The 20,878-nt window shown below is 39.2% G+C and overlaps 7 protein-coding genes across 7 annotated transcripts; 5 read left to right on the top strand and 2 right to left on the bottom strand. All coding sequences in view use genetic code 12, as the record gives it.

The window, feature by feature from the left end:
• Window positions 1–1,567: 1,567 nt before the first annotated feature.
• Window positions 1,568–3,898, top strand: WHI3 (mRNA-binding protein; the record flags this gene model as incomplete). The annotated part of the gene is made up of 1 exon (XM_036807473.1): window positions 1,568–3,898. The coding sequence occupies one exon, from the start codon at window positions 1,568–1,570 to the stop codon at window positions 3,896–3,898; it is 2,331 nt and encodes a 776-aa protein (XP_036664306.1).
• A 462-nt stretch (window positions 3,899–4,360) lies between these two features.
• Window positions 4,361–6,040, bottom strand: CPAR2_301160 (uncharacterized protein; the record flags this gene model as incomplete). The annotated part of the gene is made up of 1 exon (XM_036807472.1): window positions 4,361–6,040. One exon carries the CDS (start codon window positions 6,038–6,040, stop codon window positions 4,361–4,363), a length of 1,680 nt encoding a protein of 559 aa, XP_036664305.1.
• A 2,824-nt stretch (window positions 6,041–8,864) lies between these two features.
• On the top strand, window positions 8,865–9,755 carry FMP45 (Fmp45p; the record flags this gene model as incomplete). The annotated part of the gene is made up of 1 exon (XM_036807471.1): window positions 8,865–9,755. One exon carries the CDS (start codon window positions 8,865–8,867, stop codon window positions 9,753–9,755), a length of 891 nt encoding a protein of 296 aa, XP_036664304.1.
• A 1,448-nt stretch (window positions 9,756–11,203) lies between these two features.
• On the top strand, window positions 11,204–13,483 carry CPAR2_301140 (uncharacterized protein; the record flags this gene model as incomplete). The annotated part of the gene is made up of 1 exon (XM_036807470.1): window positions 11,204–13,483. One exon carries the CDS (start codon window positions 11,204–11,206, stop codon window positions 13,481–13,483), a length of 2,280 nt encoding a protein of 759 aa, XP_036664303.1.
• Window positions 13,484–14,675: 1,192 nt separating this feature from the next.
• Window positions 14,676–16,322, top strand: CPAR2_301130 (uncharacterized protein; the record flags this gene model as incomplete). The annotated part of the gene is made up of 1 exon (XM_036807469.1): window positions 14,676–16,322. The coding sequence occupies one exon, from the start codon at window positions 14,676–14,678 to the stop codon at window positions 16,320–16,322; it is 1,647 nt and encodes a 548-aa protein (XP_036664302.1).
• Window positions 16,323–16,901: 579 nt separating this feature from the next.
• On the top strand, window positions 16,902–18,557 carry CPAR2_301120 (uncharacterized protein; the record flags this gene model as incomplete). The annotated part of the gene is made up of 1 exon (XM_036807467.1): window positions 16,902–18,557. The coding sequence occupies one exon, from the start codon at window positions 16,902–16,904 to the stop codon at window positions 18,555–18,557; it is 1,656 nt and encodes a 551-aa protein (XP_036664301.1).
• An 81-nt stretch (window positions 18,558–18,638) lies between these two features.
• GUS1 (glutamate--tRNA ligase) lies at window positions 18,639–20,816 on the bottom strand (the record flags this gene model as incomplete). Its single annotated transcript, XM_036807466.1, has 1 exon — window positions 18,639–20,816. One exon carries the CDS (start codon window positions 20,814–20,816, stop codon window positions 18,639–18,641), a length of 2,178 nt encoding a protein of 725 aa, XP_036664300.1.
• Window positions 20,817–20,878: the final 62 nt, after the last annotated feature.

Below are 20,878 nucleotides of genomic sequence, written 5' to 3'. Positions count from 1 at the left end.
TAATCAACTATTATACACAAAGGGAGTCAATGTAAGAAACTCTAATTTGATTAATAAATCAAACAGAAAAAAGCGATTGATTAAGTAGGATTCATGTACAAAATGTAAGTAGTGAAATGGTGGAAGGTACAGAGACGAGGCAACTGTCGGGTATAGTCAGAACATTTGCTTCAGTATTTGAATTGCTCAGAAACATATGAAGAGCCACTTGGTCGAAAAGTGATTGTGCCAAGTCATGTAAATCAGCTTTCGCAACAGATTCCATTGATAGAAAGTGCCTTTTTGTAAAGACAAACCCACGTTGAATGCTATAGAGGTTATCTGGCATATATGCAAGAAAACAATCAATTGCGTGGGGTTATTTTGTGTAGTAGTCCCTTTGAGAAAACACAAAACACCGCCAGTAAAGTTGAAGAATACTCAGTAGTGTGAAAAACAAACAAAAACAACATCCTACTAAAAGGATGGTAGTTGATGAATACACCCTTGAACATATCACTTTGGCTGATTATTTACTTACATAGATGTAGATTGGTGTGTTTACGTAAGTGCAAAGGAGTTTGGTCGTGTACTTTTGTAATTAAGCTTTATACCATATTATTTTGTTATGTTAATGTTCTGTTTAAAAACGTTATTTAGCTACTTTTGTGTTAAATGATAGTAAATTAATATATGTGTGTATGGATGTTTTGCAAAACACGTACAACAAATAGAACAAAATAACTGACAGAAAGAAAACAACACTCCCAACCTTCCCAACCCAAGAGACAAGACAAGACAAGACAAGACAAGACAGAACAAAAAGTAAAAAGAAAAAAAAAAAAAAAAAAGACAAAAAAGAACGGAGAGACAAAAAAATTTTGTATTTCTTGCAACACACACCTTTGTTTACCACACACCACACATACTCACACATACTTACACAGCATCACTATCATAACGTACAGTATCACAAAAGAGTCAGTGTATTGAATTACTACCGCCACCACTACTACTACTATTACCACTACTACTACTACTACCACTACCACTACTACCACTACCACTATATCAATCTAGAGATAGTCCTACTTAGAAAAAGATTTAACAAAGACAGGTTCCACTGCCAGGGCAGGACATACACACCGACAGTTTTCCACCAACTACAATCTATTCATCCATAGCCTAGGGGCTACTCTACATTTTTGGCTAATCAATTTAATAGCACATTTAGCGCTTGGGCAAAATCACGTCTTAGTCTAGCAATACACTTCGAAGTTATATTATTTTGCTACTGTTCGTGTTTCGTTTAACACCTGCTTCCATAAAAGAATAAGCTTATCATCGCGCTCTTATCTTATCAATATTGGCTCATCAATACTGTTTAGTACCCTCAACTACGAAAAGAAGAAAGATCTTAAAAGTCACAACTACAGACGAAGAGGGAATTGACATTTCCCGACTCAATTACTAGACCGCACTATTTCATTCAACTAAATTTCATTCATCTACGTGTATTATTTCATCACTCCTTTTATTTTTGTTGGGCCACATTTTGCAATCAACCTAAAGCATCATTTTAACAACAATGTCATCAGAAGCAGCTATCACTTACGATAACAACTTGAGCAGTAAAAATCAGTTTAGTCATCTCGCATCGTCATCTGGATCAGCACCAGCATCATCATCACTTATGGCACACGACGGCTCAGCGGGTGCGGGTGTGGGTGCTACTGCTGGGAACCTACCCCCAGGATTATTAAACAACTCATCACTATATGCAAATCTGCCACAGTATTCACTTGCACTGCAACATCAACATCAGCATCAGCATCAACAACTGCAACAACTGCAGCAACAACATCAACAACATCAACAACAACAGCAACAGCAACATCAACAACAACCTCCACCATTGCAGCACTCTCATTCGCATCAGGAACACTTTAGCCAGCCGCAATACCAACATCAGCACTCATCGCATGGACAATCCCCACCAATTACTGGGTTATTAAAGATTTCCAATCTACCTCGCGATCTTACGAGAAGAGAAGCAACTTTGATGTTTGCTCTTGTTATTGATGAAATCTTGAGTATTGATGTCAATGATTACCAGGTGTATGCGTTGTTCAAGAATTTCAATTCATGTATAACAGCTGGTAAGCTTCTTGATGGTCAGCAAATCTTTGGACCAGAATATGCCCCTGTGAAAGTTGAATTTGAAAATAGCCTTCATTCATTAAACTCACCACAAGCTTTGGCACAAACACAATCGGCGTTTAATGCGTTGTCGTTATCATCGACCAACAACATCTCCCCACCAAACAAGTTCAATAGTATTTCCAATTCGCATGGATCATTGCCCTTTTCACAATCGCATCAACTTTCGAATGATTTTAATACGTCTACTCAGAGCGCTCATCCTGTTGCCCCATTTGATGTATTACAAAAGCGACTGTCGGTGGGTACACAGCGATCTAAATTTGCCTTCAGTGATCCATTTTTACACGAGCAGCAGCAGCAGCAGCAGCAGCAGCAGCAACAAACTCACTTTCAACCTCAACAGCAAAGACTTTCCGGCTCTGGGCTTCAATCTGGGCTAACAAATGGCAGCGGCAGTGGCTCTACTCAGTCGCAAACACAACTGGGCTCCAAGTTTAATTTTCAATCGCAGATGCTATCTGATGGGTCGTCGCAAGTTGGGGGTTTAACAAATGGATCATTAGGGTCAAGGACTAGTGCTGGGGTAGGTGACTATTCCGAAGCAACGGGAAAATCGATTTTGTTGATGGAGTCACAAAATGACGCCAGAGATTATGAACAGTTGGTTAGAGATCCGTGGACTTCAAATCAAAACAATGATAGGTTGTCTGCGGCACATAGCCCCACAGTGTATTCCAATCCTGATTGGAACACTTCAGCAGGAACTTCCGCCACTAGTGGTGCATCTGGCTTTGCTTTACAACAACCACCAGACCGCCGAAGAACCTCGTCTTCGTTTTTCAGCTCGCAATTGCCACTGGACCATTTACTGCAACAATTGTCATCACCACCGCATCGTGCAATAGCACCGAACCAAACTCCACCACATGGTCCTTCAGCATCCGGATTGAGGTCAGCTTTGCAACAAGCAAGTGGAGTCAATAGGACAGATTACTCTAGTGGGAATCAGCAACAGAAGTCACTCGCGAATAAAGCTCAAACTTCACCAGCAGCCCTTGTCAATGCTAGTCCTTCAGCAAATGCTACCTCATTTCAATCGGCAAGCAAAAATCCCACCTCCAAAGACATCCCTGAGCTTTCGCTTTTGGCGAGAGTTCCTCCACCTGCCAACCCAGCAGATCAGAATCCGCCATGTAATACATTGTATGTTGGCAACTTACCTCCCGATGCAACTGAAGCTGAATTACGTGCCTTATTTCAACCACAAAAGGGATTTAGACGGTTATCATTTAGGACAAAGAATTCAACAAACAATAACACTGGTAGTTCCACTTCAACATCTACGTCAACAGGATCAGGAAGCTCAAACTCCAGTGGGCACAATCATGGTCCTATGTGTTTTGTGGAATTCGAGGATGTAGCTCATGCAACCAGAGCGTTGGCCGAATTGTATGGACGAACTTTACCACGACCACATGTTGGTAATAGTGGTAAAGGTGGGATTCGATTATCGTTTTCCAAGAATCCGTTGGGAGTTCGAGGTCCAGGAAATGTGCGGAGAACTTCAACCAACCCCTTGAGTGGAGGTAGTAGCCAACAAGGAGCAACAAATGGCGCAGGTGGAACCACCACTACAAATGGTATGCAAGAAAGTACCACTCTGCACAAACAACAATCGTCATCACAAACTCTGACACAACAACTGAGTAGCGGGAATGGGACTACCAACGGTTCAAACGGAAGTAAATGGGGATAATGCCAATTACAATTGTACCTTCCTAAAGTGAGAGTAACCGAGTTAGTCCACACTTTTTACATTTTTGTTCAATTTTTCATTTTGTTTTAATTTTATGTTAATTTTCTTTGCATTTTTAAGTGAAGTGGTTTTGGATAAAATCAGTGGCAACAGACTCACTGTTTTGTTGGATTGCACTGGTTTTGCTCCACCTTGCACTAGTGTCATTTTTCGATTACCAAGTTTCTCTTTTTTTTCTTTCAATTTTTTACATATTGGTTGTATTTTGTATAAAGAATTTTGTGTATTTTATGTATGTATTATGTGTTTTGAAGGTGTAAGTGTAGGTATAAGAGTATCGAGTGTAGCAAACTTATGGTTACCATGAGCAAAATCACTCCATTGATATTACACATTTGATATAAACGTACTAAACAAAAACAAGTAGGGACCGAAAATCCACGTGTTTTTCTTCAGCTGAATTCATTTCATTAATTTGATCAAATCTTTAGAATTGGCATAAACTTGACTCAACCATTTCGTTTCCAACAACTCCTCAGTATTGATCCTTGATGTTGGGTGTGGATTTAGGAGTTTTAAAATGTACTCACGTGAATCGTAATGGAGGCTCTTGAACAAGTTGATTGCGGAGTTTGATCCTGTTGTTGCTGGTGATGAAGGGTGCGATGATGAAGCGGAGCCGGTAGCGGTGGAGGAGGAAGAGAATGGGGAAGGGGAATGTAGATTGGATGATGATGACTCGTTGTTATTGATGTTGTGATGCAGTTGGTGTAAGTTGAGTTGTGATAGACTAATTTGTGAGTGGCTTGTGCTTCGATTTCGGTTGGAGTTACCAAACGTCGACGTGTGCTGTTGTTGTTGTTGATGATGATGGTACAGTGAGTTGTTGGTGAGGGTCGATATTTGAGGTCGTTGATTCGGTGATGTAGTAATCCCACCAGAGCCCGAGCTAGATGCACCACCTCCTACAGCACCACCTCCTCCCCCTCCACTGCATCGATTCAAATCAGCCAATAACGATTTCAATTGCTCAGGAGTACGAGGATAACTCTGTACATACTTGATAAACACCAAATTTTTGGGATCTTGTAAATTTGCCGACGTCCACGGCGACTTCATCAAGTAAATGACAAAATAACAAACTCCCAAACTCCACAAATCAAGTAATTTCAAACTTTGATAGTCATGAGAAGAAACACAATATTGATTAATACTAAATTCATTCAGTTGCAATTGCACATCGATATCAAATAATTCAGGAGCTTTAAAACTAGGAGTTCCTGAAATTAGTGAATGTGGATTAGTTTTGAATCCAGTGGTTATTGCCTTTGGGTTGCTAATATTTAAGCTATACCCAAAATCACTGATCTTTAATATTCCATCATTGTCAATTAGGATATTCTCTGGTTTTAAATCACGATGCACTATATTGTGATTATGAAGGAAATGGACGCCACGAACAATTTGTTTGAAAAGGGAGTCACGTAAATTGGGCGAAATCTCAATTTGGAATCGTCTTGATTTGGACAAGAAATCAAGCAAGTCTCCTCTGGGGTAAAATGTTAGAATCAAAGCAACTTCATTTTCGAGTCGTAATGGAGTGTCACGCGTCCGCTTCTCCTCTTCCTGGTCCGCTTGATCCTCTTCTCCTTGTTGTTGTTGCGTCTTTTCTTGGCTGGCACTTCTGTTCAGATTATTACTACTACTACCGCCACTGCTATATGCAATAGCAGCGATGTCCAATATAGAAATGACGTTGCGACATGAACTGGATGCTTGGATATTGCGATATTCTCGCCATACTGTCTCAAGATAATTATTATGTGATTCATTAGGTTTTTGTTTGACTCGTTTGAGAACCACAGTTTTGGTATGTTTAGCATCGGTGCCTTTTAAAATTATCCCATTGGCTCCTTCATAAATTGGTTTTGATGAGGTTTTAAAGTAATCGCGACCGATTACTGGGAGAGTGGATAATTCTGGAATTGTGGGGGAATCTTCGTCGTCGATGATGGTGGCGGTGGTGGTGGTAGCGGTGATGACAGTGGTGGCGATGGATGATTTGCACTCTTGTGGTGGTTCTGCTGGTTGGGTATCAGCAAAGCTTCCTCGTTTGTCGTTATTGTTAGATGACATCATCATATTCCGTGGAGCCAATGTATGTTTTATATTGGTTAAGGTGTGGTGTTGTAATTATAGCGAATCCGGTTATTCTGTTACCTCCTGTTTTGAATCATCGAAAAAAAGAAGCTTGTAGTAGTCGTTCATACAATGGTGTTGTGATAAAGAAGATTTAAAGAAAGGGGATGGGAAACTTTCTGAAGATTTGATTATTTAAGTTTTTTCTTTTTGAGATATTTTATTTATGATAAATCAAAGAGATGCGAATTTGGTTTATTCAATTTCGGGTTAAATTAAGCGCCAGGTTAAAAACAATGGCCATAGTACGGTGAAAAGGAAATGGTGGAGATGAACTGTGAAGCATGTAAAGCGCCTTGGTAGTACATTCCACGAGGTGTAGGTATCCAAAGGGAGGTGCTTTGTTACCCCACAGCAAACTTTCAAGTGGCATTTTGATCGCAATGACATAAATGACAAAACGGACCCCGTTCTCCCTTCATATAACAACTTTCTATTTTGTTTCTTTTTTTTTTTCATAGCACAGGCAATAAAACATGCTTTTACGCATATGAAACGACATATTGTTGTAAGTAAGTAGCTGTGAGAGTAAAATGCAAAACGAAGCTGTGATAACGGTTTCTATGATGTATTAATCGCTGTGTTGCTGTAGAATACCGTGTTTCTTGCGGCATGCGGCCAAAAGGAGCAAGAATGATTGCGCGTCATTTGTCAGTCGGACTTCAAAATCCATATGGAGGAGAACTTTTTTCTGAACCGGAGTTAATCCATATTATTATGTCCGATTTCAGGGAAACCTTTGAAATGGAGTTTGATGCGTATCTTTCAACACCAACTATGGTTAGGTTTGGGTTAGTTATCCACACGTCTTTAAAAGGTTCAATAACTTGTTCTATTACATTTTCCATTTATATATTTTTTTGCAGCAATTTTAAAGCAAAATTTGGAGCTTAATTTCTTTGTTATTTCTTCAAACGATTAAAACTATTATATAGGAATTTGTTCTTAAATACTACAACCATAGACAGGTCTTGGATTTTGGACCATTTCAAGTGGTACTCTGTGTTCGCATTTTGAGTCGTATACAATCAGTTCGTTGCGATACCAAATTTCTACTGCACTATCGTTGTTTGACAGGTAAAATATAACCATAAAAAATGTTATACTGGCCATCGTAAATGGTCTCTTGATTTCTGTAAAAGGAATTGACTGAGATATCCAAGGGTATGTAGTGTATGAGTATGTGAGTATGGATGTTATTTACCTAATTCGTTAATGGTATTTCCTAATTGGGAACTTAATTATCCAAAAGTACAGCAATTGTTACACAAAGAAGATAATGTGCAGCAATCTATGGGTTTGTCACGCAAACTGGAAAAGAGAGGATAATACGTCATAAAATCCTTTGCGGATGATGGAAGGGTATTTCAAGAGATGAATATCTAATAATCACAACGTAATTTAGGGGACAAATCTAAACAACAATTGACGTCCTTCAAACATATTGCGCCTTGTTTTTTCAACGATACAGTTTGCAGACGTGCCGGGGACTTGCAATTTCGCGGATATAAAAGAACAATAAACTATTTGCGTAGAGACAATAAACCACAAATGTAAAATAGAACATCCTAGAAGAAGAATATGGGAAGAGGCCATTTGTAGTTATCCTTTTGTTGCGAGTTGGCACTTGTACGTTGGCGCTTTCAAAGCTATGGCTCGAGGGCAATCATTATCATCATCTACATCATGATGTATGTATGTGTGATTTTAAGTCACACGAAGTTACTGTTTTGATCGCAACTTTTTTTTTTTCAGCCTTGCTATACATTTCAAGTGCATTGCCGTGACAAACTTTTCACGTTTGTTTGCTTCTTGTCCCCTCCCTTCTCCGAAACTGTTGAGTCCTTCACTAAGAAAACCTACCTTAAATTACATTTTGTTTCTCTGTTTTCCATTTTTTGCCTAGACTTTTTCTGTAATCCTGGGGTGGGCTGTACAAGGAAGTAAAAAATTTCTTGACTCGAGAAAATCTCACTCAGCCAAGTCATATGATACCATTCGTGATCAAGTTCGAAGTAGAGTTGACTGATCTCACAACCTTTTGAAAAAATGCCATGATTCCAGAGATTGCTATCTAGTAGCGGACTAAGTTATTAATAGAAGCGTATATGTGATCTATAATACGTCTAGACGGTAGCTCTTGCATGTAGTTGCATATATATGGCGCTTATATGTTTATTTATTTTTTGTTGGTCATTAACTTTACACTTTAATGAGTCCCACCAGTCTAGACTCAAAGACATAGTAAGTTTATTCTCTTTAATTACATACGTCTATAACTTTGTAACGTAGGTGTTCTGTCACTCTACTTTATGTAGTGTTTATTGTTTTTGTTGTAGTAGTAGTTTGTTCTTGTGTAATTGGCGTATATTACTTTGTTTGTCCAAATTAAAAATAAAAATTGGTATTGTTACTCCTTTGCTATTGCAGTAACAAAAATAGAATTTTATGTATCATTCATTATTATCCCAAAATTTCATTCCCAAAGCCAAGTTGGTCAGTTCTATATATATATATATATCTCAAGTACCATACTCACTTAAAAACAGCCCCATCACAACTACGTAGAAAGCGGTTGTCAAATCTATATAAGTCGTTTCCACTTTGCAATTGGATCCACTACATATTTTTTCAAAGAATAGGTCACGTTTTCCCTTGTTCTTCATCGCACAGCAAGTATAAACAAAGACACACACCATCTAATACCACTATCGCACAATTGACAAGCTAATCGCTGTTACTACTACTACAACATCTTTTCCCCCTAATGAGAGCATTTACCTTAGTTCCCATATTTTTCCTTTTAGGTTCGACCTTGTTGTTGATTCTCACAGTAATCAATGGTTCGGGAACCTCATCTATACTTGGTAAATTCTACTGGTCAGAAACTGATACTTCGGGCATACCAGGAGCTCAATTTGGTCGGACTAGATGGACATTTTATCGAAGCTGTGGAGTAAGAAATGGTCACAATGCTGATTGTACCAAATCCTCGGCTGCTTATCCTTATTCTCCGAAGGATAATTTCAATTCTGAACAAGGATTGCCTGAATCTTTCATCAGTTCAAGAAAAACCTATTACTATTTGAGTCGTATTGGTTGGGCATTTACTCTTGTTGGGTTATTTTTCACTGTTGTTGCATTGATTGTTGTTCCTTTAAACTTTTGTTTTGCAATTGGTGGAGCCTTGGCGGCAATTTCAACATTTTTGGCTTTCTTGTTTGTCATTACTGCTGCTTGTTTAATCACTGCTGCTCATGTCAAGGGAAGAAATGCTTTCAACAATGCTGGTCACAGTTCCAAGATTGGTGCAAAGGCATTTGGTATCTTGTGGGCAGCTGTTGCTTGCTTGTTGATTACATTTGTTACAACCATTATTTCTGCTCTTGGTACGAGAAGATCAAACAGAAGAAGAAGATCAGGATCGGGTGTTGGTGATGGTGGTGCCTATGGTGCTAGAGACTCAAATGTCTACAATAAGGAGAGTGACGGTGATTATGCACAAGCTAATTATGATGAACCTACTACTAGAGGAGGTGTTTCTGGTGTTGGTGTTACTCCAGGAGTTGCCGGAGCTGGTGTTCATGATGAACCTATTTCTGATGCATCTAAATTTAGATTCTTTAGGGTCAAGAGAGCCAAACCAGAAGAGATCTAAGAAGGGTGTTTTTATTTACCTAATTACTGAAAAATTATCACTTTCCCTTTGATGCACTTTAAATCACGTTGATCAAGTTGCATAATACTGTTCAAAAAGGGGACATGACTTAATCACCTATCTTAAAAGATCTGCAATACGCCACCACCACAGATACCCACGACCTACCAATAAAGCTCGCTTTTATCCACAAGTACGGTTGACAGTTTGTTCGATATTTTTTTGTTTATTTATCCTTTTCTTTTCATGATAATAATTCTTTCATCCGTTGTTTTGTTTTGTTTAGTGTTTTCCGTTTTTGTACTTTCTAATTATTAATATCCTATACTTTTGGTTACAAGGTATTTGTGTCTCTTCTCTACACTCTAGCGTTTCTGTGGTTGTTGTCTTGTAGTTGCTATTGCAATACCAGCCCAATGGGTGAACCTACTTAAGTGACATATTGTTTGAAAAAAGCGATTTCGCACTGGTTACTCGGCTAATACAATATCTTCCCCGAGAAGATAACCAAATCGGGAAGGAACAAGTGTTATATGTGTTTTTGCCACTAATTGATTTTCCCCGTATACAGAGAAAGATCCTTCGTATCGTTCTACATAAGAAAAAGAAAATGGTAAAGGCTGTCTAGTATTAGAGTCTGATGACTGATGAGGGGTATATTTTTTGATTCTGCGCAAAACGAGGACCCTACTGAGTTGTGTATTGCTTGGCATATCAGAAAAATGGTTCCAGGAAATGATGAATGTATTATAGTTTTAAAAAGAAAGGGTTTATTGAACTCTTTCTCGTAAATTTTCCCTCGTAAAATTGAAAAAGTTTGTTATGCACAGCGCAAAGCGCAAAAATGAAAAGCCATACTTACACCCTGACCACAAAAGCTTAACAACTCTTCTATAGTTTCCTCGAATAGATTTACCAGAAGACCTAGGCTCTGTAAAGCTTAAAATGGACTCTTCTACAACAGTTACAGTCTTGGATTGTGCGCTTTACTTTCTTCCCCACTGCACATTTTCTTTTTTCTCATTCAATTTTTTTTCTGTATTGCCACAAAACGCAGAAGCGAATGAACTTGCAAATACCAGCTGTAAATAATTTTGTCACTTAGATGAAGACACATCCAACCAACTAAATGGAATCGGACTGTGAATTGGGCAAAGTAGAGTAAAAGAATAAGCTCCATCGACGAAAAGATGGTGTAGACAATCGACTTGAAGAAGGTTGTAGTGATGGTAATTTATCTCTTTTTTTTTTGCAACTCACTGTACACAGATTGTAAAAAGTATATACACAAATACCGTAAATCACATAACTCACATCTTCCCTTCTTCCATTCAAAAAAGAAACCAGACCACAGTATCTAAAACACTTTGTCTTATCATTATCCCACATCAGTCAATACAAAGACTTGGTTCTTGGAATTTCAAATGTCGTCATTTGATCCCGAAACCATGCTTGATTTCCAATTGCATGATGATCTATTCCCACAATTGCATTCACACCGTCAACAACACTTGACAAACTCAGATCATAACAATAATTCAAACGGATTCAACGGAGATCACCAACACCAACACCACCATCATCATCATCGTCGTTCTCAGCATCAATCGTCGCATTCACCAAGAGCATCAAGTCATGGAATCAGTTACTCTCGATTGTTGCTATCTGATATATTGAATTACGATATTCAAGCAGCAGTTGAACAAGATCATCAACAAACTAAGGCGAAGTACTTGCATCAGAATTCATTTAATCGAGGTTCATCGAATGAAGATCCTCAACAACTGCTACCACTACCAGCACCAGCACCACCAGCACCACCAGCACCCTCATCACGACCAGCATCGGTGTTTGCCAAACACAAACGCAATGATTTTCTTGTTGATTATGATGGTGATGACCTTGATTTGGTCGATTTCGTCAGTAATGAACTCAGAATCACTAGTCCTACCGAGTCAAATACCAACTTAGTCTCGGAGCGGTCATTTTTGACTGATACTTCACATTTAGCTCACGATGAATTGTTGCAAATATTCCAAGATCATGTTGAATGTGAAAACAACGGCAATTCATTTAAACCAACAACCCCAATTGATGATAATGACTACTATGACGACTATGAGCCTGGGTTTGACGCAACTTCATCAAACACAATATCACCTGAATCTTGCATGAATGGGTATATGAAGTTTATAATCGATTCATCTCAAGCACCAACAACTACATTTGACTTCAATCAAGTTGCAAATGGTTCTGGCTCCAATTCAAGCAACTACTCCACTGTGGAGAATGATTTACTTAGCTTGCCCAGTGTCACTAGTCCCAAACAAGACTTAACACATGATCAAATTATCCGATTGTTTGAAGAAACATGCAAGGAGATTGATGAATGGAAACTGAATTCAGAATCTGATTCACTAAGTCGAGTTAGATTGCATCCAATTCGAACAATCAATGGGTATTCAAGTGGGTTCAATACTATAACCAATGGCAAATTTGATCGTGGTGTTTATGATGGGTTATCACCAGTTGATGAGACATTAAAGGCTAGTCCCGATTTGAAGGAGACTCCATTTGGTGATGCCAATAGTCAAGTTGCATCCAATGATCAATCACCACCACCACTTTTCCCCAATGACTCTTTTGACGATTATGAAGAAGATTACATCCATGACGTATCGATACCACCATTTGTAAGGCAATCTGATGTTATCACCAACAACACTACCGCCATCCTAGCAACTAAAAGATCATCTTCAGTCAGTTCATTGAAATCTGATCAATCGCATTTGTCATTTAACCAAGTGCAGCTAAACATCAGTTCAACTTCAAGTTCACCATTAGAAAAATCCAACAACTCATCCAGTACTTCAACTCCTGGCAAGCATCGCCGCAAAAATGGGCTCAAGAACAAGGTGGGTAGTCCCATAAGGCAAAAGAGTCTTCAAAAAAACATGTTTAGATCTAGCTCCAGTGTGCCCAAGATCGATTTCAGTCAAATGCCAATTGAGTCGACTCCTGATGTTGAATATTCCAAACTGTTGTCATCCAAATCCTCCAAAGTGCCCAGTGGTTCCCATTGTTCTCAATTGATCGAAAAATTGATTGCCCCACTTTTCAATACCGTAACCTGTCTGATTCAACGAACATTATACCTCAGAAATAACCTTGACAAAATTTTTGCTCAACAAGGTTTAACTGATTATGATATTTCCTACAATACCAATTTCAAAAAGACATCATATGAAGCCCAATTCATCTTGACTAAAGTCGATCATAAATTTGGTAAACCAGACAACACTACTCGTGCCGGACTATGCCCCTATTGTGAATCCATTGAATTCTTTGGTTTGAAAAACTCCTCCTATGGCAATCATTTGGCTTATAAACATGGCATTCTCACCAATGGCAAAGTTGTCCCTGATCCAAAATACTATGGCTTGTATCAATTCAAAAAGGGCGAATATGATGAACCAGAAAAAAAGAAGCGCAAGACAAATGCCCATATGTTGGAACGTGAAGGGGTCTTGTGTACCGATTGTTGGCAAATATTAGAAGTCAATTGTACTTCACGATCATCAATCTTGGGCCATTACCTTCGTCATTATCGTGATTCGCATGTTGGATACAAGAAGGAAAATAAATTTGATGGCGAATCAGATGAAAACGAGGATGAAGAGGTGGTTGACCCGTTGGTGTTGGAATTTATATCTCATTGGGAACAATAATGCATCACTATGGTGGACTTTTTTTGCTAATTCATTTGTTTATAGTTTTGATAATGCACATTTTTTTGTATTATGTTTATATTGTATTGTAGTTGGATAGATAGACGTTGTAAATGATCGCATGGTTTGATACAAGGGAGGGGTTTTTCTCCTAGCGAGAATAAATTGATTTATAGAAATCTTTTGAACTAGAACACACGATTTCAAGATCTACGAAAAATGAAGAGATAGAAGACGATCTTTGACCCATCTACACAATAAGTCTAACTGTACAGTTCCACGCCATTTTCGAGCTCAACAATATCCACTGCAATTGAAGGGAAAGCTCGTGGATCTAGATAGCTGGATGAATGATTGGCAAGTGATGTACAAAGGCAGATTCTCTTCGTGTCTAGCACTATTCTACTTAGAGTCACTTAAGTAATAACTACGATGCAGAGCGGATGAGCATTTCAAACCGACTACAAACACAGTTCCGGTTTAGGTGCAAGACCTGCACGGCATTCTAGTCGATCTTTGGCAAAAAACTGTGGACACTACAACTATCTGCATGGAGGTTAATCTGATCATAGCCAGTTCGCCCAGGCTGTGATTTATTCGCCCGTCATCAGTTGCTACAATGAGAAAATGATTGTGTTGTAAGTAAAGCAGATAAAGCCACAGTTTGTACTATTTTTCAATTCATTAATCTCGACAAACACCACAGTTTTTGCAATTAAATTTATCCACACTCCTGTTCCAGATGACACAATCAAATGCCAAATAAACGCAAGACCAGTGGTTTGCTCACTACATGCACTCCGTGTCACAAATAGAAAGAGAGGCAAGTACTAAAGCAGTAACCTGTCAAAATTATATATGAATAATAGATGTCAAAACCTTGGCAGAACGCAATAAGTTGCAGACCAAGCTTAGTTGCAAAAGATGACTAGACCCAAGGGTCAATCCAACATGCTGGACCCAAATGCAGCTTGGATTGAGTGCGCTTAAGCTTATCTCTAGTTGTGCAATCAGAGATAAATTAACAATCGTTAATTTACTGATAACAATAACATTTTGCAATTTAAGCCCAATCTGCAGGAAATGTGCCTTAAGTCATTGTTTAGAGAAGTATACGATCAGTATACAACCAGTATAAAAGCTGGGAACTCTCTCTTCTCCCATTCTTTGTAGGGCCTCTACAAACCCAACTATGTCCAAAGAGATAAAGGCTAATTCAACGATTGACGTAACCGCTCAGTCGTCAGATATCGAATCCTTGAACTTTTCAGGGTACTCCAAGGAGGATATTGATGATGCAAATGAAATATTCCATCATGAGAACCGTCTCAGTTCCAAGTTGAATGCGAGGTTGATTTCCATGATTGCATTGGTTGCAGTTATTGGTACAGGATTGTTTCTTTCAAGTGGTGGTACATTGCATACCACCGGGCCCGTTGGTATGCTTATAAGTTACATATTTGTTGGCACGGTTGTTGCTGCGTCGCAAATCTGTATTGCTGAAGTGAGTTGCTTGTACCCAGCTACATCTTCATTTGTTGCCCATGCAGAGCACTTTATTGATAAATCTTTGGGATTTTCTATGGGTGTGATTGACATTTATTCAGCCGTGATTCCCAGTGAACTTGCTGCTGTTTCCGTTATTATGACGTATTGGTCCGACATTAACCCAGCATTATGGATTTCCATTTTTGGAGTGGTGATCGTTGCCATAAACTGCTACAATGTCAAGTGGTATGGTGAAGTGGAATTTGCTTTTGGAATGTTGAAAATTTTGCTTTGTCTTGGACTTATCTTGACTGGATTAATAATAGATCTAGGAGGTGTTCCAGGTCAGCAAAGACTTGGATTTCATTATTGGAAGCATCCTGGTCCATTTGCTGCAAAGTATGCGTCTGGATCTTTAGGCAAATTCTTGGGGTTCTGGAAATCAGTCAATTCAGTGGTGTATGCTTTTGGTAGTATTCAATCGATCTCAATGTTGGCAGGAGAGACCGAGTACCCAAGGAGAGCCATCTACAGGGCTGCCAAGAGAGTGTTTTACCGTGTTTTTACATTGTACATCTTAATGGTGTTCATTTTGTCGATGATTGTGCCTTATGACGATCCAGTAATTGCTAAACCAAGTGGTACAGCGTCTGCTTCTCCATGGGTGAGAGCCATTTCATTAGCTGGTATCAAAGTGTTACCGCATATCATTAATGCTGTGGTGTTGACATCGGCATTGTCTGCGGCCAACTTAGGTATCATCAAAGCCAGCAGGACATTATATGCACTAGCTTCAAAGAAACAGTTGCCAAAGGTGTTTTTAAAGGTGAACAAACATGGTTTACCTTATGTTGGAGTAACATTTGCGTCCTGCTTTTTACCATTGGCCTATCTCAGTGTCAGCAATACATCAGCAAGCGTGTTTAGTTGGTTTCAAAACATTTCATCCTCGGCGATATTATACAACTGGATCGTGATTGCCGTAAACCACATTGCAATGCATCGTGCACTAAAAAGGCAAGGTTTTTCACGAAACAACCTACCATACACATTTTATGGTGGACGCTACGCCGGTTTCTATTCGTTGTTCTTCTCCATCATTTTCTTGTTGACAGGAGGTTTCCCAGTTTTTATTCACGGGTATTGGGATTTTGCCACTTTTTTCAGTGCCTACTTTGTGATTCCATTGGGTTTGGTGTTATTTGTGTTTGCAAAGTTATTCTTCAAAACCGAATACATTAGACCTAGTGAAGTGAAATTGAAGCCGTTGTTCTACGACGTTCAAAACAGACCAGAGCCTAATTTTACCAAATTGAGAGGATGGAGGTGGTTGACTTTGTTATGGGGGTAGGCGTTTTGTAGGGTATGTGGAGTGTGTAGTGTTTGTGGAGTGTGTAGTGTTTGTGTTTAAATTGATGTTAAAGTAAAAGCTGCAAATTGTAGAACACAAAAGTTGATTTTAGGCGATTTTCAATTTGGAGCCACAGTTGCAAATCATCAACGTGAATTAAAATGCGAAAGTGCTTATGCTCAAGGCGGATGGTTATCCCAATAAACTTGGTGTACCTCGAACAGTATAGAGCTTAGTCGAGCAGCACGCCTGACTAGAAGCACACTTTGACGAGGCAATGTATGACAAGGCGGTAGAATACATAATACGTTGAAATTTAAGCTACTTATTGATCAAATCGCAAAACAATATGAAGAAGATAAGTTGGAAAATCGAATCTAAATTCACTCAAGCTTTAAAATTCTTGGCGGTTATCTTTGATACTGATGTGCTCATAATTGGTTTTTGTTTATCAGTCTTCAAAACAATAGCGCCACGATTTACAATGAAACAGCCTCGATACCGTTGTAGATTAAGATATATAAGGGGTATACTTCCTCTTTGCCTCTTCTGTTGTGTATGTACCTTACGTAATCATAAATGTCCATTATTGCAAAAGGAGACAAAGAGCAACCGCTCAACATTGATGTCATTGCCGACGCATCAGACGTTGAGTCATTAAACTCAAAATACTCTAAACAAGATATTGAAGATGCCAACGAAATCTTCCACTATGAGAACAAATTGTCCTCGAAATTGAATGCAAGATTGATTGGTATGATTACATTGGTAGGAGTATTTGGTACCGGGTTGTTCCTTTCCAGTGGTGGAACATTACATACAACAGGTCCAATTGGAATGTTACTTGGCTATATTTTTGTTGGTTCTGTCGTTGGCGCTTCTCAAGTTTGTCAAACTGAGGTTGCTTGTTTGTACCCTGCAACGTCGTCTTATGTGACACACGCTGAACACTTTGTTGATAAAGCACTTGGGTTTGCAATTGGTATTGTTAGCACATATTCTGCTATTGTTCCTGGTGAGTTGGGCGCTGTGTCGGTGCTTATGACCTACTGGTCAGACTTGTCTCCTGCGATATGGGTCACCATCTTTGGTGCTATTGTAATCGCCACCAATTGTTACAATGTGAAATGGTATGGAGAAATTGAATTCTTCTTTGGTATCCTCAAACTTTTACTCTGTGCTGGTCTTATCCTAACTGGTTTGATTATTGATCTTGGTGGTGTTCCGGGACAGGAAAGGTTAGGGTTTCGCTATTGGAAAGACCCCGGCCCATTTGCTGGTAGATATGCAACTGGATCATTGGGTAAGTTTTTGGGCTTCTGGAAGGCTGTCAACTCAATTGTCTATGCTTTTGGTGGAGTCCAAACAATTGCCATGTTGGCGGGTGAAACCGAATATCCAAGGAGAGCTATCCATCGTGCAGCAAAAAGAGTATTCATTAGGGTCTTTTCAATCTATATTTTGATGATCTTCATTTTGTCATTGATAGTGCCATATGATGATGAAGTTATTGCTAAACCGAATGGAACTGCGTCAGGGTCGCCATGGGTGAGAGCTATTTCGTTGGCAGGAATAAAGGTACTTCCACATATTATCAATGCCATTGTGTTGACCTCCGCTTTATCTGCTGGTAACTTAGGTATAATTAAAGGAAGCCGGACCATTTATGCCCTAGCTAGTAAAAAGCAATTACCAAAGGTTTTTTTAAAGGTAAACAAGCACGGATTGCCCTATGTCGCTGTAACCTTTTGTTCCCTTTTTATTCCATTAGGTTACATGGCTGTGAACCATACTTCTGCCAATGTTTTTTCGTGGTTTCAAAACATTACATCAAGCGTGTTGTTATGTGATTGGATCATCATTGCGGTTAATCATATATCTCTTCACAGAGCGATGAAAGCGCAGGGGTACACAAGAAAAGACTTGCCGTACACATTCAAGGTTGGTGCTTATGCTGGTTATTACTCATTGTTTTTTTCAGTGTTGTTTTTGCTAACTGGTGGCTTTCCTGTTTTTATACATGGTTATTGGGATTTCGCAAACTTCTTCAGTGCTTATTTCGCTATCGTTTTAGCATTGGTGTTTTTCATCTTCGGCAAGTTGCTTTTCAAAACAAAGTGGTTAAAGCCGTCGGAAGTCAAGTTGAAACCATTATTTTACGATGTTGAATTGAGAACAGAGCCACAATTCCGGAAATTGAAAGGCTGGGACTGGATTGCGTTGTTGTGGGGATGAAAGAGCCATGTAGAAGTGTATAATTGGCTGATTTGACATCACATTGTATCTCTACACAATTCTTATACAATACTGCTATTCTTACTTTTTGGCACCGTATCTTGACACAGTCTTTCCGTCAGGGATGCTGAACAAAACGGCTGGTTTACCTTCTTCGTATGGCACATCGACTCTATAGTAACCTTTTCTCTCAAATTGGATAATGTCGCCCGAGCGCAAATGAGCAACATTCAAATCAGCAAATGCTTTGGTGTGGAACTCGGTTTCCGGAGTGATGAAATCTTCAAAGTTGTCGTCCTCTTCCAATTTATCCTTGGTGATTAAGTGATCAAAATCAACCAAGTCAACGTCAATCTTATCTTTGGTATCTGCTAACCAAGTCAACTTCTTTGAAGTTTTACGGAAATCACCTTCCAAATGCAAGTTTGCTTCAATTGACTTGACAATATCGCCTTCCTTGACGACTTTAGACACAATGACGTTACCCCAGTCCATGAATGTAACTTCCTCTCCTTCTGTCAAATCAGCATCCTCTTGATCAATGAGCACTTGATTAGCGTAGACGACTGACTTTGTACCAACTTCAGGGTTCTTTTTGTGCTTTGGTTTAGATTCAGTGTGTGGTTCTGAGGGACCGTTTAATAATTTGACAGGAACGGCATTTTCTGTTTCAATGGCAGTGAACCTTGGTGCAACGGGGTCAATAACCTTCTTGTTCAATGCCCAAATGACTGACCAGTCCAAGTTGATGATGTTCTTGGAAGGACCTTGTGCCATGATAAAATTTCTCAACCCTTCAACAGTCATACCTCTTCTTCTAACACCTCTCACTGTTGGGAATCTCGGATCATCCCAGTTGGAAACATAGTTCTTGTCGACGAACCATTGCAATTTTCTTTTTGATAACAAGGTTCTAACAAAATTAACTCTTCCAAAATCCCAAATGGCAACTGGGCGTAAACCCAAAGCTTTCTGAATCCATTCATATTGCGGGTTACGATCTCTATACTCGTTGGTTCTCAATGAATGGGTAATACCTTCAATGGAATCAACAACAGGAACACAAAAATCATAGATTGGGTACATTTTCCATTCAGTTCCAGTTCTATGATGAGGAGTCAAGTTACACCTGTAAATAACAGGATCTCTCAAGGCCTTGTTCAAAGCCTTGTAATCGATTTTGGCTCTCAAACAGTTCTTCAACCCTTCCTCAGTACCATTTTTCATTTCCTCAGTAAAGATTTGCAAGTTCTCTTCAACTGATCTATCCCTTCTAGCTGATGCGTCACCCACCATTCTTTCCTCTCTCATCTTTTCAGTGGGGGTATCATCACAATAAGCTTTTCCGTCCTTGATCAATTTGACAGCTAAGTCATACATTTCTTGGAAGTAGTCAGAAGAATAAGTGATTCTGTCACCTTTGACACCCAACAATTCCAAATCTTCAATGATTGAATCTTGGAACTCAACTTTTTCCTTGGTAGGGTTGGTGTCATCAAACCTGATGATCAACTTACCCTTGTATGCATGAGCAAAATATTCATTCAAAATTGCTGCTTTAGCATGTCCAATGTGTAAGTATCCGGATGGCTCGGGTGGGAATCGAGTAACGACTTTGCCAACTTCAGCACCAGGCAAGTCAATTTCAAAACTGGCCTTGTGGGTTTCCTTTTTACCGGAACCTTTAGCACTTTTGGCGGCTTTTTTCAACTCATTCAACGAGTTGGTGAGTAATTCAGCAGATTTGTCGAATCTGCTATCACTCTGTGACAAGAAGTTGTACCATCTGGAAACGTTTGGGTAAGTTTCACTCTTTAAAACAGAGGCCATGATGGGATTTGCTCGCAAGACACCCCACAAGGCAATATCAGCTAAAGTGACTTGGTAGCCAATAATGTATGATCTAAAGTTCAAATGAGCATCGAGCTTCTCCAAGTCTGTTGCCAAATCTTTGAAATTCTTGGTGTAAAATTTCTCCAATGCAAGTTTAACCCACTCTTGAGATTTTGATTTCTCCAAAAGTACTTGAGGGAAAGTTTGAGCTAAGTAGTCCAATGCATCCAATTGGTCAATGAAAGTTTCACCACTTGGTGTAACCAATTTGATCGCTGATGGGGTTTTCTTGTCGACTGATTTATCATCGACGAATTCAACTGGGATAGAGACATCGGTGTCACTGGAGTTGACAAAGAACACTGCAATCAAAGTTGGATATGGGATAGCAGCTGCCTTCCCGGCCACTGTTAATTGAAACGACATGTTGATAAATGGTGATGTGGTGTACAGTAGTGAAAAAAAATTTCTCATTGGTATATCTTTTC

This window comes from Candida parapsilosis, contig 005806 (assembly GCF_000182765.1).
Source record: "Candida parapsilosis strain CDC317 annotated contig 005806".
Taxonomy (NCBI): Eukaryota; Fungi; Ascomycota; class Pichiomycetes; order Serinales; family Debaryomycetaceae; genus Lodderomyces; species Lodderomyces parapsilosis.
The sequence above is the reverse complement of the archived record's forward strand: the minus strand, read 5'-3'. Positions and strand labels throughout refer to the sequence as shown.